Source organism: Priapulus caudatus, unplaced genomic scaffold (genome assembly GCF_000485595.1).
Source record: "Priapulus caudatus unplaced genomic scaffold, Priapulus_caudatus-5.0.1 Scaffold1197, whole genome shotgun sequence".
NCBI classification, from domain to species: domain Eukaryota; kingdom Metazoa; phylum Priapulida; class Priapulimorpha; order Priapulimorphida; family Priapulidae; genus Priapulus; species Priapulus caudatus.
In genome coordinates, this window is record NW_014578258.1 from 40482 (window position 1) to 54550 (window position 14069).

The 14069-nt window shown below is 45.6% G+C and overlaps 1 protein-coding gene across 1 annotated transcript in view; it reads right to left on the minus strand.

The window, feature by feature from the left end:
- The window catches only part of LOC106815772, a 30044-nt gene that overhangs the window by 6920 nt on the left and 9055 nt on the right, over positions 1–14069 (minus strand). Inside the window, exon 2 of the mRNA XM_014820279.1 lies at positions 9870–9971. Coding sequence (XP_014675765.1) covers positions 9870–9971 — 102 coding nt within the window. The remainder of the gene's footprint in view (positions 1–9869; positions 9972–14069) is intronic.

Sequence of the window (14069 nt, forward strand, 5' to 3'; positions counted from 1 at the left end):
TTCCGCTTTCGCCATTTCCACTTCGCCATTTTTTCCATTTCGCCAGTTTCCCATTTCGCCAGTTTCCCTGTTCGCCAAGTTTCCCATTCCGCCATTTCGTCCTATCTCACGACCACCCCCTGTTCGAGATGGGTTAAAAGTAGGCCTCTGTAATGAATAAATTATAGCGAATCTTTAGATATGGCGAGTCAACAACTATTTATTTGAAGAACAAGAGGCGAATTCGTACATATCAAAACATATGGCATCATGTACAGGCACCCTAACCCTAACCCTAACCCTAGCCCTAACCCTAGCCCTAACCCTAACCCTAACCCTAGAAATGACTCTTTTTTGAGAATGGAAGGCATCAATTTCGTGCAGGGGGTGGAAGCAACATAAAATATTGCGAAAATGGGAAATTGGCGAAGTGGGAAAAATGGCGAAATGGGAAAAGTGGCGAAATGGGAAAATGGCCGAAGTGGGAAAATGGCGAAATGGGAAACTGTGCGAAATGGAAATGGGCGAAGTGGGAAAATGCGCGAAATGGGAAGACACCATACTGGTTATGAGCGGAGGAAACCATCACTAGCGCGAAATTGGAGGTCACAGGTCAAAGGGCAGTGGGGGAAAGGTGGGCATTGAAAGGACCATGAAATCTACTTTCGGCGCTGATAACCGTGCGAGGATTAAGTGTCATGATAACTTTGACCGTTCAAGAGGCGAGGGTTAAACATGGATTTGTTGACTGTTAACAAAGGACTGAACTGCTTTTGCTATCCCCCCTCCCCCTCCCTTAAGGAAATTTGTCATCAAAACTGCATACCTGGCAACAAACCATGCAACTGCTGTGGAGCATGCTCGCTTGTTTCCTATCGTTTATCGACGTTTCTTCCCGTTTGTGTTTGAGCCAAATAGCGACATTAGTTCACTTGTTATTTACAGTTTCGTTGCCAGACCGAACGAAATTGAACTTTTGTAGCCGGCGGCCAGATAAATTTCTCCGTCTAACATTTCAGCGCAAAAGCAAAACTGAGAAAGTGTTACGTGCGCATGATATAAAATCGTGTAGAGACGAGTTAAATCGCAATAAAGGCTCGTTTCCCCTCTGGCTGGACTCATAAATAACACAGCCGTTCATATATGTACGACGCGAACAAAATCTATGCAAAATATTCTTCTTAGATGTACGCGAGTCTCGATCGCAAAAACGACGAAGAAAAGATCTAAACCACTTCACAGCAACTAGCAAAACGTCTATCATGCAATAACCGGTAAGCGCCACTGATTCTCATATTGCCATCGCGTTCTCTCGGCGGCGGTGTCACGTTTACAGAGTCGCTCCCTCCCCCAGGCGCCATCCTTCTCCCGGTGCCCCTTCTAAAGTCCAGCTTTGCTATGCCACGGCCTTCTCAACCAGTCCCTCCCCAATCGTGGCTTCTTCCTATTATCCTTATTAACCTAATTATCCACCTTATTGCTCCATTACACCGCCTCCTCATCCCGGTGTGGCGCGAAATTCCTGACGTGTGCGAAATACATGATATAGGATGCGTATGCGCATGAGTGCCGACCCGACCAATCACAGCTCGTCTCTGTGTTACGATAGGTTGTGTACACTTGGACGAACACAAACTGTCAATTGAAGGTTTGTATAAAATTTGTAATGTTGTTTGTATGTTTTGTTAGTTATGTTTTGTTTTGTTGTTATGTTTAGAGTTGATAGGTAGAGATTGTAGTTGATATTCTTATTGATTGCTTAAGTGTGTCAATTTAGATCTTATTAATAATGCAATGAATGAATTGTCGGCACGCATGCGCATACGCATCCTATATCATGTATTTCGCACACGTCAGGAATTTCGCGCGACACCGGAACCATATTATTCCACCGCATCCATAACCTGGACCCACCTGGACCCACCTATATCCCATCCCATCGCAGGAATCATCCCTACCGGCAAGTGCATGACACGTGGGCCTACTACCCGCTTGCAGGCCCACGGCGTCGCACTGCTGACGGGTAACAATTACTGCGAGGAAAACAAAATTGCGTTGCCATGGAAGCAAGGACGATTGATAAGACGTCGTAATTTCCACGGCAACGCGATGCAGGGGCAACATTAAGCTGGGTTTACACTACCGACGTCATGCAGTCAAATTGACGAATTGTACCAGTTTCGCTGATGTACAACCGACAATCTGCAGTGTCAACGTAATATTTGCGCGACCAACTGGCTGGAAGGTGGGAGGTTGGGAGATTAGGACATATTCTATTTTCCGGTTATTTGTTTATGTTCTATTTATATACTCGGTATTGCTGTATAGCTTTTGCCATGCGGGCCACTCATAGAGCACCAATCAAGCTGGGTTTACACTGACGGTTTTGTGTTGCCGAATTGCCAAATTGTACGAACTTGGCAATTCGGCAACTGACAATCGGCAGTGTAAACACAAAAGTCGGACGACCAACCGATCGATAGCAGCGAGTTGGGAAATGTTCTAATTTCGCCGACTCGGAGCAGCCGAGTCGGACGTTTTTTTGCCAAGTGGCCAATCAGAGAACAGCAATCAGGAGGTGTGTGCTAGTGGGAGAGCACGTTTTTGCTATCGGCGCCACGCTGGCGGCGTGGAATACATGCACAAATTCGTATCGGCGTCGCCCCGCGCGTACCTACGGGTCAAATGTTGAAACGTTTGCCGCCTCGCGGATATTTATAGAGGGGTTGGTAGAAAGAAGAAAAACGCCAAGTCGCCCGCATAAAATCGGCGGTGTAAACCCAGCTCAGGAGGTCAGGAGGTCTGGGTCAGGAGGTGTCCCTCCACCTAGGGGGAGAACAACGCGGTTTTGCTATCGGCGCCACGCTTGCGGGAATTAATAAATGCAAAAACGCGTATCCACGTCGCCCCGTATAGACGCTACGGATGAAATGTTGAAACGTTTGCCGACTCACGGTCGATAACGTAAACGCTTTGAGTTTGAACATATATAGTGGTTAATTAATAGAAAGAAGAAAAACGCCTGCATAAAATCGTCAGAGTAAACCCAGCTTTACTCTGCGGCTCGGTGCTGGTTGCGCTGCCTGCGATAGTTGCGACTTGCGATGGTTGCTGGTGATTATGATCATCACAGAATCTGGTATCCGCAGTAACTGCAGCTCCAGCATGAGCAGCATGAGTTACTGCAGTATGAGCTGCAGTAACGTAGCTGCAGTCACCCTCTGCAAGCTCGAGATCGGAGTAAATGCTGGTCTTTTCCGCGACGACGACTTAAGGATACTCTCCACCTTTTGCACGGGTATTGCTCTAATGAAGATTAAACGTTTATTGACGAATGAATCAAATCAATCACTTGTTTTATTTATAGAGGAGATATATCTCTATGCTCAAGGCAAAAAATTTCATGAAGTTTCCAGCACCTAATTATGTTACCACACAATTTAATAATTTTTATGTAAAATGGTATTTTGGATATTTCTCAATTACCAGAAAGATGAGGATATCAAAATTTTCGCCACATGTTAAGCACAATATGTACCAAAATAGCCGCATCAGGATTTTTGCTCATCTGACATAGTCAGATGCAGGCTTGTAGAATCGCATGATCGTCCGTCGTCCGTCCGTGCGTCCGTCCGTCAACAGTTGGCGCACAAATCTTAACCGCTCGACGTACGGTCACGATATTCGAGACGTGGGGGTAATCCGCAAAACGAGTTGGATGTCGAAGCTGGGGGTCAAAGGTAAAAAGGTTCAAGAGGTGTAAAATAAAGGGGGAACATTCACTCCTTAACTTAAGGTATAGGGAGGAAATGCAGAATTGCGGCCACAAATCTAAACGGCTCGACCTAGCTTGTGATAGTCGGTGTATAGCATCATGGTAGGAAAAGCCACACTGTGCCGAAATTGGGAGTCACAGGTCAAAGGTCATGGGCACAGGGCAGATTTTAGACATTTTCTGAGGACATGGTCTGACGGAGCTACCATTTTTATGGCTTTATTGAAAGGACCATGAAATGTGCTTTCACTGACGTGCGAAGAGTAAGTGTCTGATAACTTTTGACCCTCAAGAGGAGGGATTTAAACATGGATTTGTTAACTGTTACTGTGTTAAAAGAATTTGACTGCTGGGTTTGCTAGTAGAATCTATACATGCCTGGATGTATGAGGCTACAATGTCAACAGTGAAATTTCAAAAGCTAAATTTGCTTGAAGAAGGGTTATGCTCCTTAAATCGTATAACTTTCTATGGCTTCTGTACTGTCAGTGTGTTAATATGCCACTGCCAGTGGCCACTGCCAGTGCATGTGGTGGTGATAGTATGGTGTAGTTTTTGCCTGCGTTAATAGGTACAGGTGGCAGCTCTCTATTGCAGCCTGTAGGAGGGTTAAACATTGATTTGTTTCTCAACTGCGTTGGCGCAGTACCTGTGGTGTGGGAACGCTCCCATTTTAGAGTGAAATTCCACACATAACTCTTACTTGAATAATGCTTACTTAGGAGATAATGAGATGAGTTATATATGAGATCTGTAGTGTACATTATGATAGTTGAAATAGTCACTAGCACTCAAATAATTACCCAGGAGTGAGGCTGTGGATTTCCCAGACTTAATTTCTTCATCAAATTTTGGCACCAATATAGACGCAAATGTGTACGTTCTTGAGCTTATTCGGTCCACTAATCACTGGCCTACCTTGTTTTGTTTTTGTTTTAATAGGGTTAGGGTCACAATGCACCATAAAACATTAGTTTCAGGCACGCGATTTGTATCAACCAATGGGATTTGGGAGTTATGCAGAATGCAGAAGGTTGCTGAAATGATGTTACGCAACTGCGTATCTGCATATCTGCGCCTAACAAAGGTGTCACTACGCACAACTTAAATGTTACGTTTATAACCGTAGCAACAGACCTCAGATGAGCCCAGACGCTCTGCGGCTCTTGTTCTTTATGTTTATAATTTATCGGAAAAAATTTAAAAACTGCCTAAAATTCAAGTCGCACGTTTGAATTTAATATTTTAGCGAATAAAGAGACATAACTCATATAATACGGCACACCCCTGACGAGCTTTTTTACAGCAATATGTTACCATTAAAACGAGTGTAAATTAAATTATCCGAGTTGTAATCACAGAGAAATATCCATTTATACATCGACTACTAAGTCAGAAATTGGAACGGAGAAATCCGCGTTTTTTTCTATTTTTCACAATGATCGACCGCCTGTGTGAAAAAAATGAGTGAACGTATGTGAAATATTTACTGTTAGTACTTACTGCGACATATCCATGACTAACTGACACCACTAAATTGGTAAAATGTTCCATGCACCTGAGAAAATTCTGAGAAATTACGAGTGACCAACGCAATTTCATGCAAAATGGGGCGAACCGCCCATTGCCTGACGTCACTGTCAACAAACGCGCGCCTTATGTAAGGTGCGTTGCGAGGTGTGAGAATATTTTAGGCTCTTGTGGGAACTTGTTGGATCAGAGTAGTATTACAGCTGTAGCAGGTGATGTTGATGGAGGGTGTTGCTATCCCCGCGGCGTGGAGGGAGTCACGTGATAACGTTGACGATGACGTTCAAAACGTTAAACCTAACAGTAACCCTCACTCCAACACCGCCAACACTAACCATCACACTAATATTATATGTATCGCCTGCGCTATATATAGGCATTGTGATCCACAAAAATTAATCTATGGTGTGGGGACAGATATCATGATGCAAAAACCTTAACCCTAATCCTAACCCTAATCCTAACCCTAATCCTAACCCTAACCCTAACCCTGACCCTAACCCTAATCCTAACACTAGTGCTGCCACGTTGCGCGTCACCTCCTCCACGCCCGGGGATAGCATTACCCGTTGGGGTTTACTGTGTGGGGCTGGCTCAGTGAATATCGTGAAAATGCTGGTTGTATTATGCATGGTTCATACAGGAAGACTGAAAAAATGTTCAAGGACTTTTCAAGGACATTTTATCAGAAATTCAAGGACATTTTATCGGACATTTTATCGGAATTCATACACAGAACAAAACATACCTGGATTAATTTAATAACCGCATTCTTAATCACTGTCACCTCTAAAACTTACCTGGATCACATTAATAAACCCTTCTAAACACTGTCACTTCTAGAACATACCTTGATTTACTGACTGATTTTACTGACTTACTGTAATTTGTGATCATCATTTAACTGTCTATCGTGTCTATAGCTTTTTTAGCTCATTTAACGCAATTTTTATTGAGGTTTGCACATTATTGATGGTACAAAATTTCTTTTTATTACAGGCAAGGATTCTTTAAAAATTCAAGGACATTTTCAGAATTCAGACTTTTCAAGCACAAATTCAACATTTACTAAATTCTAGTACTTTTCAAGGACTCCCCTCAAATTCAAGGACTTTTCAAGGACTGTGCGAACCATGTCATGTGTCTGACGTCATCATGACGTCAGCCGCGGCTCACTACACATGTACGCGGCAAGCCAAAACGCGCTGACAGTTGGGTAAATCCGCGTACAATTTTCCCTAAAACCTTGAGAGTATCCTTAACGAACGAGTCGAATTAATCTACATCTCAACCGAATTCATTCCCAATGCCGGCATCTGATCGCGACAACACTAAGCGCAGCATCAATGCAGACCGCCCGCGCAGAAACGCGATGCGTATCACGGCTACGTTCCTCTGCGGCTGCCAGCCAGCCTATCGGCATCTAAAGTGAAGCAAACACTCACATTCAGCTTCTTCTGGATGAACCGAAGCTTACATGCCGTCCTGTAGCTAGCAAACCGGATCATCGAAATTCTGGAGTCTGAAACATCCAGAAATGCACGTGTTACAGAAACTGCGCGCGCGCACGCTCACAGACCCTTGTAATAATTGGCTTTCACTTACCTTCACTTTAAACTGACAGATGAAAAACTTGACGTACGATATCGGATTAAGTTATATTTAATTCAGCCATATTGCGTATGATTTACTAGATTATTGTCATTGTTATTCTATATTACTATTTATACGGCGTAGAGCATCCCATTTATTTAAATCCAGGTCAATTTCATATGAAAATTTGCGGATATCTCATTGGGCACAGAGAGTAAGGATTTGGTTGGTTAACGACTAATATGCAAAATAGATTGATCAAAAAAACGTTTGATTTAAATCTTATGGCATATATATATGCCTATTTGGGATTTTCAATACATTACTAACCATAACAAGTGCCGCAGAGCGACAGCGCTCATCTAACGTCTACTGCGGTGACTCTGTGTGGAGTGGTGGGATTCTAGTAAACCCTGTTAGTCCAAATGTGTTCACATACACGCCGAAACAGTGGAATGCACAGGGATGGTATCAGGAACCTTTCTCAAAAGAATGTTCGTTGGATCGTTATGAAAGTTGCCACGAGATGGCGCATACGTTTAAGTGTCTTCAGATTAAAGATGGAAGCTCCCATCATACGTAGTAGCAACAACTATCTGCAAGACAGAATATGGTAAGCACTCATCCATTTACCTACGCAAGCCTACAGGGCTGCAATAGAGAGCTGCCACCTGTAACCAATTAACCGCAGGCAAAAACTCCACAGTACCACCAAAACATGCACTGGCAGTAGCCACTGGCAGTGGCATACGTTACATGTAACATACCGACAGTACAGAATGCCATAGAAATTATACGATTTAAGGAGGCATAAACCTTCTTTAACCAAATTTAGCTTTTGAAATTTCACTGTGACATTGTAGCCTCATACACCAGCATGTATAGATTCTACTAGCAAACCCGGCAGTCAAATTCTTTCTAACAGGACAGTCAACAATCCATGCTTAACCTCCTCTTGAGGTCAAAAGGTTATCTGACACTTATCTTCGCATGTCAGTAGAAAGTAGATTTCATGGTCCTTTCAATAATGCCATAAAAATGCTAGGTCACCGCTGAAACAAAAAAGTTTTTCAATCGCTCCGTCAGACCATGTCCTCAGAAAATGTCTAAAATCTGCCCTGTGCCCATTGACCTTTGACCTGTGACCTCCAATTTCGGCACAGTGATGGCTTTTCCTACCATGATGCTATACACCGACTATCACGAGCCTATGTCGAGCCGTTTAGATTTGTGCCGCAATTCTGCATTTCCTCCCTATACCTTAAGTTAAGGAGTGAATGTTCCCCCTTCTTTTACACCTCTTGACTTTGACCTTTGACCCCAGCTTCGACATCCCAACTCGTTTTCGGATTACCCCCCACGTCCGAATATCGTGACCGTACGTCGAGCGGTTAAGATTTGTGCCCAACTGTTGACGGACGGACGCACGGACGACCATGCGATTCTACAAGCTGCATCTGACTATGTCAGATGAGCTAAAAACTAGATAAGCCGCTAAACGCGATGCCTTGGGAAATCGAGATAACCCTGCATCCTTTGTTGCCCTTCGTAGCAAATAGTAGTGGCAAGATATGTATGAAACTGCCTAATTTTCGCTCCAGTACACGAATTTCTTAACTGCGCTTTCAATGCCGGTGAAATGCTTGTAATTTTAAGTACGTGAATTTAGATTATAGTCTACTATAAATAGACATTTAAATTAATATGGTTATAATAATACATCATCGTCGTCGTCGTCGTCGTCAGTCGTTGTCGTCGTCGTCGTCGTCGTCGTCGTCGTCGTCGGCGTCGTCGTCGTCGTCGTCGTCGTCGTCGTCGTCGTCGTCATCGTCATCATCATCATCATCATTATTATATGGCCCTTTGTAATAAACTTTTCTTATCATTTATATTTTAAAATTACATGCTAAACAAGGCACTGAACAGTGAGGCTGTACTGCCTCACTGTAAAGACCAGCAGTGCAGTGCAGCAGTACACTTACCATAGACCTACCTATACCAGTAGACCTACCTACCACTACAGTCTTGCACCACATACCAGCTGTACATATATGCATCACGGACCACGCTCTGGCGACAGGTTGCCTCGATCCATAACGCTATGGCAGTAATTGCGGGCAGGGCATAATAAATCTTGATTACGCGTGTGTAAACAAACAGCCTGCAGCCAGCAGATTTACTCAGCGGACGGCGGAGACAGATCAGAGTCCGCGCTGAGTCTGTCACTCCCCTCGCAGGAATGCCTGTACCTCTACGGCAGGGGTTCCTAACCAAAGGGGTCCGTGGAAGGGCTTCATGGGGTCCGTGAGCACCATCGTATGCAAAATTGTGTGTTTATCTGCTTATGTGCATTTTTCTGGGGAGGGGTCCGTAGCTTTCACCACATTCTCAAAGGGGTCCATGACTCAAAAAACGGTTAGGAACCACTGTTCTACGGTCTCCATGCGTTCGCTCCCTACTCACGAAGACAGGGGTGGCACGCGCATGGCTAAGCTGCGATCTCATTTAGATTCTATCTGCTTCGGGAGACGTACACACAGAAAAACACAGTCAAACGTTCTCGCTTGAATCCCGAAACTCGAGATTCTTCGTCTCACTGATGTGATGACTCGACGTGAGTAAGAGGTGGATGAACACGGGTGAGTGACTACAGGAGTGGGATGACGCACGATATACGGGGACGACGAGGTATACGACGAGGCAGGGGAAGATGTAAAGGAAGAGGAAGGAGAAGAAGAAGAAGAAGAAGAAGAAGAAGAAGAAGAAGAAGAAGAAGAAGAAGAAGAAGAAGAAGAAGAAGAAGAAGAAGAAGAAGAAGAGGAAACAGAATGAGAATTGAGAGGGCAGAATGGAGAGGCGAGGAATAGACGAGATTACAAGGAATGAACAAAGGCAGATTCTGCAGGAGGGTAGGAACAAGAACCCCGGCGGTATTCATGCGTGCATGTGCGCGCCGGGAGGAGGATGCGGTGGGAGAGGGTAAGGTACTTACTGATATCCTCCATCATCTGTCGCAGAACAGCTGCCTTCCTCGCCTTGCTCGGACTGCCACCAGACTCCTCCGCTGCCTCATGGCTATCATCCATCACGTATCCTAGCAACAACAACATTATCATCTCAGATTTTTCTTTTTTTCCCGGCTATAGTGCTCTCCACGCTTCGTCTATTATCCTGTGTCCCGTGCAATACCAGCGGGCCCACCCTCCACCCACCCCTCTCTTGCTCCCTTTCGCTCGCGCATGCGTGCATTCTTTCACTCAAACTCTCTGTCTTACTTTCTTTCTTTCTTTCTTTCTCTCTCACTATCTCTCTTTCTCCCTCTCTCACTCTGCCCCTGTCTCTCTCTCTCTCTCTTCAACTCTAGCTTTCTGCCTGTTCGTCTGTCTGTCTGTCTGTCTGTTTGTTTGTCTGTCTGTCTGTTCGTCCGTCCGTCCGCCCGCCCGTCTGTCCGTCCATCTCTCTCCATGGCCGAATAATATTTGCTCGCCTAGCGTTGTTTTCACATTACTACTGCAACATTCGCATAACGACATCCGTGTACGCATCAGTACATAAAAAACTACTCACACTGCCGATATCCATCTCAGTGTAAATAAATAATTGTGTGTTATCGAGGAATTTTGCCCATTGCCGTTGATATTTCTCTAGAATTTTCAATAACATTCGAGCGCTATGTAATGCGTCCCAAAAAAGCCCGCGGTTTCGGTGCGAGCTCGCGGGATCTTACAGGCAATCACCACTGTGGATCTTATTACATCGTCATTTAACCTTTCACCTTCGAACACTCGCCACACCTAGCGCGAAGAGACCGGGGGATGTTCGCTCAAAGTGTGCTACTCCACAGCGAAACACCCCAAATGAACCTTAACGGAAATACTTCATAAATAATATTGCACAATCGAGAAAAATATAGCGAAATATAGGCTCACCCAATAGCAAACATGCTACGGATTACTCCAGTATAAAAATTTCAATGGGTTTATGCTGTTATGGTATATTATAATATAAAATACAGTCAAAGTACGGGGACAGGGTCTCGCGGGAAACAAGTAGCATCATCATGTAAGCGCGTCAAGACGATGTAAACAAACAGATTTCAATCGTTGCATATTTCTGTGAGAATAATGACGTACGGGTGTTCTAAGACGTTAGACAGTCTAACTTAAGACAAAATTATCCCATTTTTGCTGTTACGCAATCAATACCAGTAAGTAGTGTAGTCGTGCGGCAGGAAGACTGTTTGAAGTCATTACTTTAAACGCTGGCGAGTGATTCGACTCGCCGTGATGGTTTACCGCCGAAATGAACGCACACAGACGACTCTGCATCTGCTAACACTGCGGTGCTAACACTGGACTGCTGCGGTGCTAACTGCACTGCACTGCTAACACTGCGGTGAACTGTCGCTCTCTCGGCAGCATGCAGCAGCTGGTGCATGCGGGCGGACAGGCGTCCGGCTGGAGATGTTGACGGCCGCGCTGGTAATCACGTTTACATGAATGACAGATCCGTCGTTCCGTGTGCATCGGCGAAGAACGAAACGATAATGGTGGGTTTTAATAATTTCGAGACGTATTCTCGCTGAAATGTATTCCGCTGCACGCCGCAGGCGGGTTGAACGCATCTTTTACTGACCAGAAGCTGAACATGTATAAGAACGCACGATTTCATCACGTACACGCACGCACGCACGCACGCACGCACGCACGCGCGCACGCACGCACGCACGCACACACACACACACGCACACACACACACACACGCACACACACACACAAAGGCGTGCGTGCACGCCTACTAGTACTTGCAGGCATGCACACTCGCACGCACACGCATAAATCGACATTTTTTAGCAACGCGGCACCAAGCTCTACGAAGGGAAATTAACTAATCGCGATTCAGATATTTACCGCGAGAAAATTATCATGCGAGTATTATCGACATATAATTTGTATAATTCTACACGTGGGGAGGTAATAAGAACCTCCGTAGCCCAGTGGTTAAGCCTCGTACACTGCCCACTGATATGAAGGCTGTGAGTTCAAACCCCGGCCGGGGGTGTGAATTATCTCAAGGTGTATAAACCTGGCTCTCAACATTGAAGACTGTGAATCTCCCGTGGCTCGGATGACTACGTAAATTGGCGGTCCCGTCTCCAGTAATACTAAGACCAATGGAAACGTAAAAGAACCACTGAGGGCGCAAAAAAACTCTGGCTGTGACCACCCTCAGTGTCTTTCGGCTAAAAAAAACTAAACTACCTGGCTCTACCCAAGCTAGGTCACACCCCATGGCTAGCTATAGCCCAAGCTATGGCAATCAAGCAACAAGATTTCTCTGCGGCCGTCTCAGCTAAGCTGTGCCGTCGATCAACAGGACTTCTTTCCAAGGGACGCTATCCTGCGCCATATAGCGTCGTCATCGTAGGCGTAGCCTCGCAGTTTAATATATATATATATATATTCTGTGTAATGCCCGTTTCGGTCTCCTAGGCAATTATTTGAAGGTAATAAAAGAGCTCTTTTCGGAGAGGCAAACAGACGAACGTTTAACCTCTTAGACTGTAATTGCAGTGATCCGAGTAAGCACAAGTGCATGGAAACGGTATACTAACAATGGATGAAACCAAACGCCAAATGATACTAACAATGGATCAAACCGAACGTTTGAAAGCGAAACACGTTCGCGGTGTTCACAGCTTAAGCCTAATTAAGCGTCCGGGATTCGCTTCCCTTCAAACATCGCGGACGCGCTTGAAGTGATACACACTGAAGCTGTGAATCACAACAAACTGTGGAGTCTGCGTGTGAACTTTACGGCCGGGTGAAGCCACGATAACTTCGCTGCAGCTTCAAAATCCCCGCCGGTGATATGACATAATAGGCAGGCGAAGATGCCGCGTACGCTGATTTAGCAATTCATTACACCCGGGGGGCACCCGGCCGCCAGTGCCATCGCGATATCGCGGGAATTATAAACAATCAGTTTCCCATGACACACAGAAGGCCGGTTATAATGCAGTTCAGCTCGGTTCCCGCGAGAATTAAGAGAGACGAATTCGCATCTGAAAATCGCTTCGATTTCGTGAAGAGAGGTGACCCCCACCACCGCTTGCGTTGTCACCTCCGCCCGCGGTCCACCCTGCTCCCATCCCCGCCCCGCTCCCCGCGGCCCCGCCCCGGCGCCAACGCGCGCGCACCAACACGTCCGTATATTCCGGCTAAAACTCTTCTGCTAGGGGAGTTGCTCAAAATAGACTGCACTTCCAATTGCAATTTACTAAGATGTCGAAAATAATGGTAGCTTCTCGTCGTGACACGGTTTTATTTTCTTGTACCAAATGTAAAACGATATAAACAACGATTCCTACCGTCTTTGTGCGCGCGGGTAATCTGCAATAGCACCACCGCCAATCATTATAATTACTGATTTCCTTAATGCGAGAGATATAAACCGCACAATAGGATTAGCGCCATGGGAGGTGATCTTCTGCGCTGATTCACCGCATAAAATATAGGTCAGATAATGTCGCTCGCTCCCCCATTGCCCCAGTTATACCCGTCTCGATTTGACCTTTGACCTGCGACCCAGTGTCGCAAGAAATTGACCTTGCTCGTGCAAACATTCCCCCCCCCAGCGGTTGTACGTAATGTGGTCGATATAGCCAGTGCCCGCCGGCCCTTTTCTGATGATAATAAACTACAGCGATGACGATAAAAACTTAACAATCTCTCACCAGTAGACAATAGTGAAGCCAATTAGGGATTCCGCCAAGGGTGACAGCACGGCAGGCGTGCTAATTACTAGACTGGGGAAACTGAGAAAATCTCTTCACTAACCCACTAGGCCAGTAGCCCAGTAGGGCACAATAAATTGTTATTTACTAGACTGAGGCAACAAACAGCCACCACCACCGCCGCAGCGCGTGCGAGCTCCTGCTTCCATTGTTTTCCTCAGCTTCCGGGCGAGAGGAGTAACGGAGACATGGATAAGCCAATCGCTGGTTCCGCAGTCGAATCCGATGCTCTTAAAAGCCGCATTAATTGTTTTGCGTGCAGTCAGCGATGCACGGTGCCGCGCGCATCCCGGCTTCCGCTGAAAGATAAGAGACGCGGAACGCTATCTCTCTCTCTCTCTCTCTCTCTCTCTCTCTCTCTCTCTCTCTCTCTCTCTCTCTCTCCCCCTCTCCCCC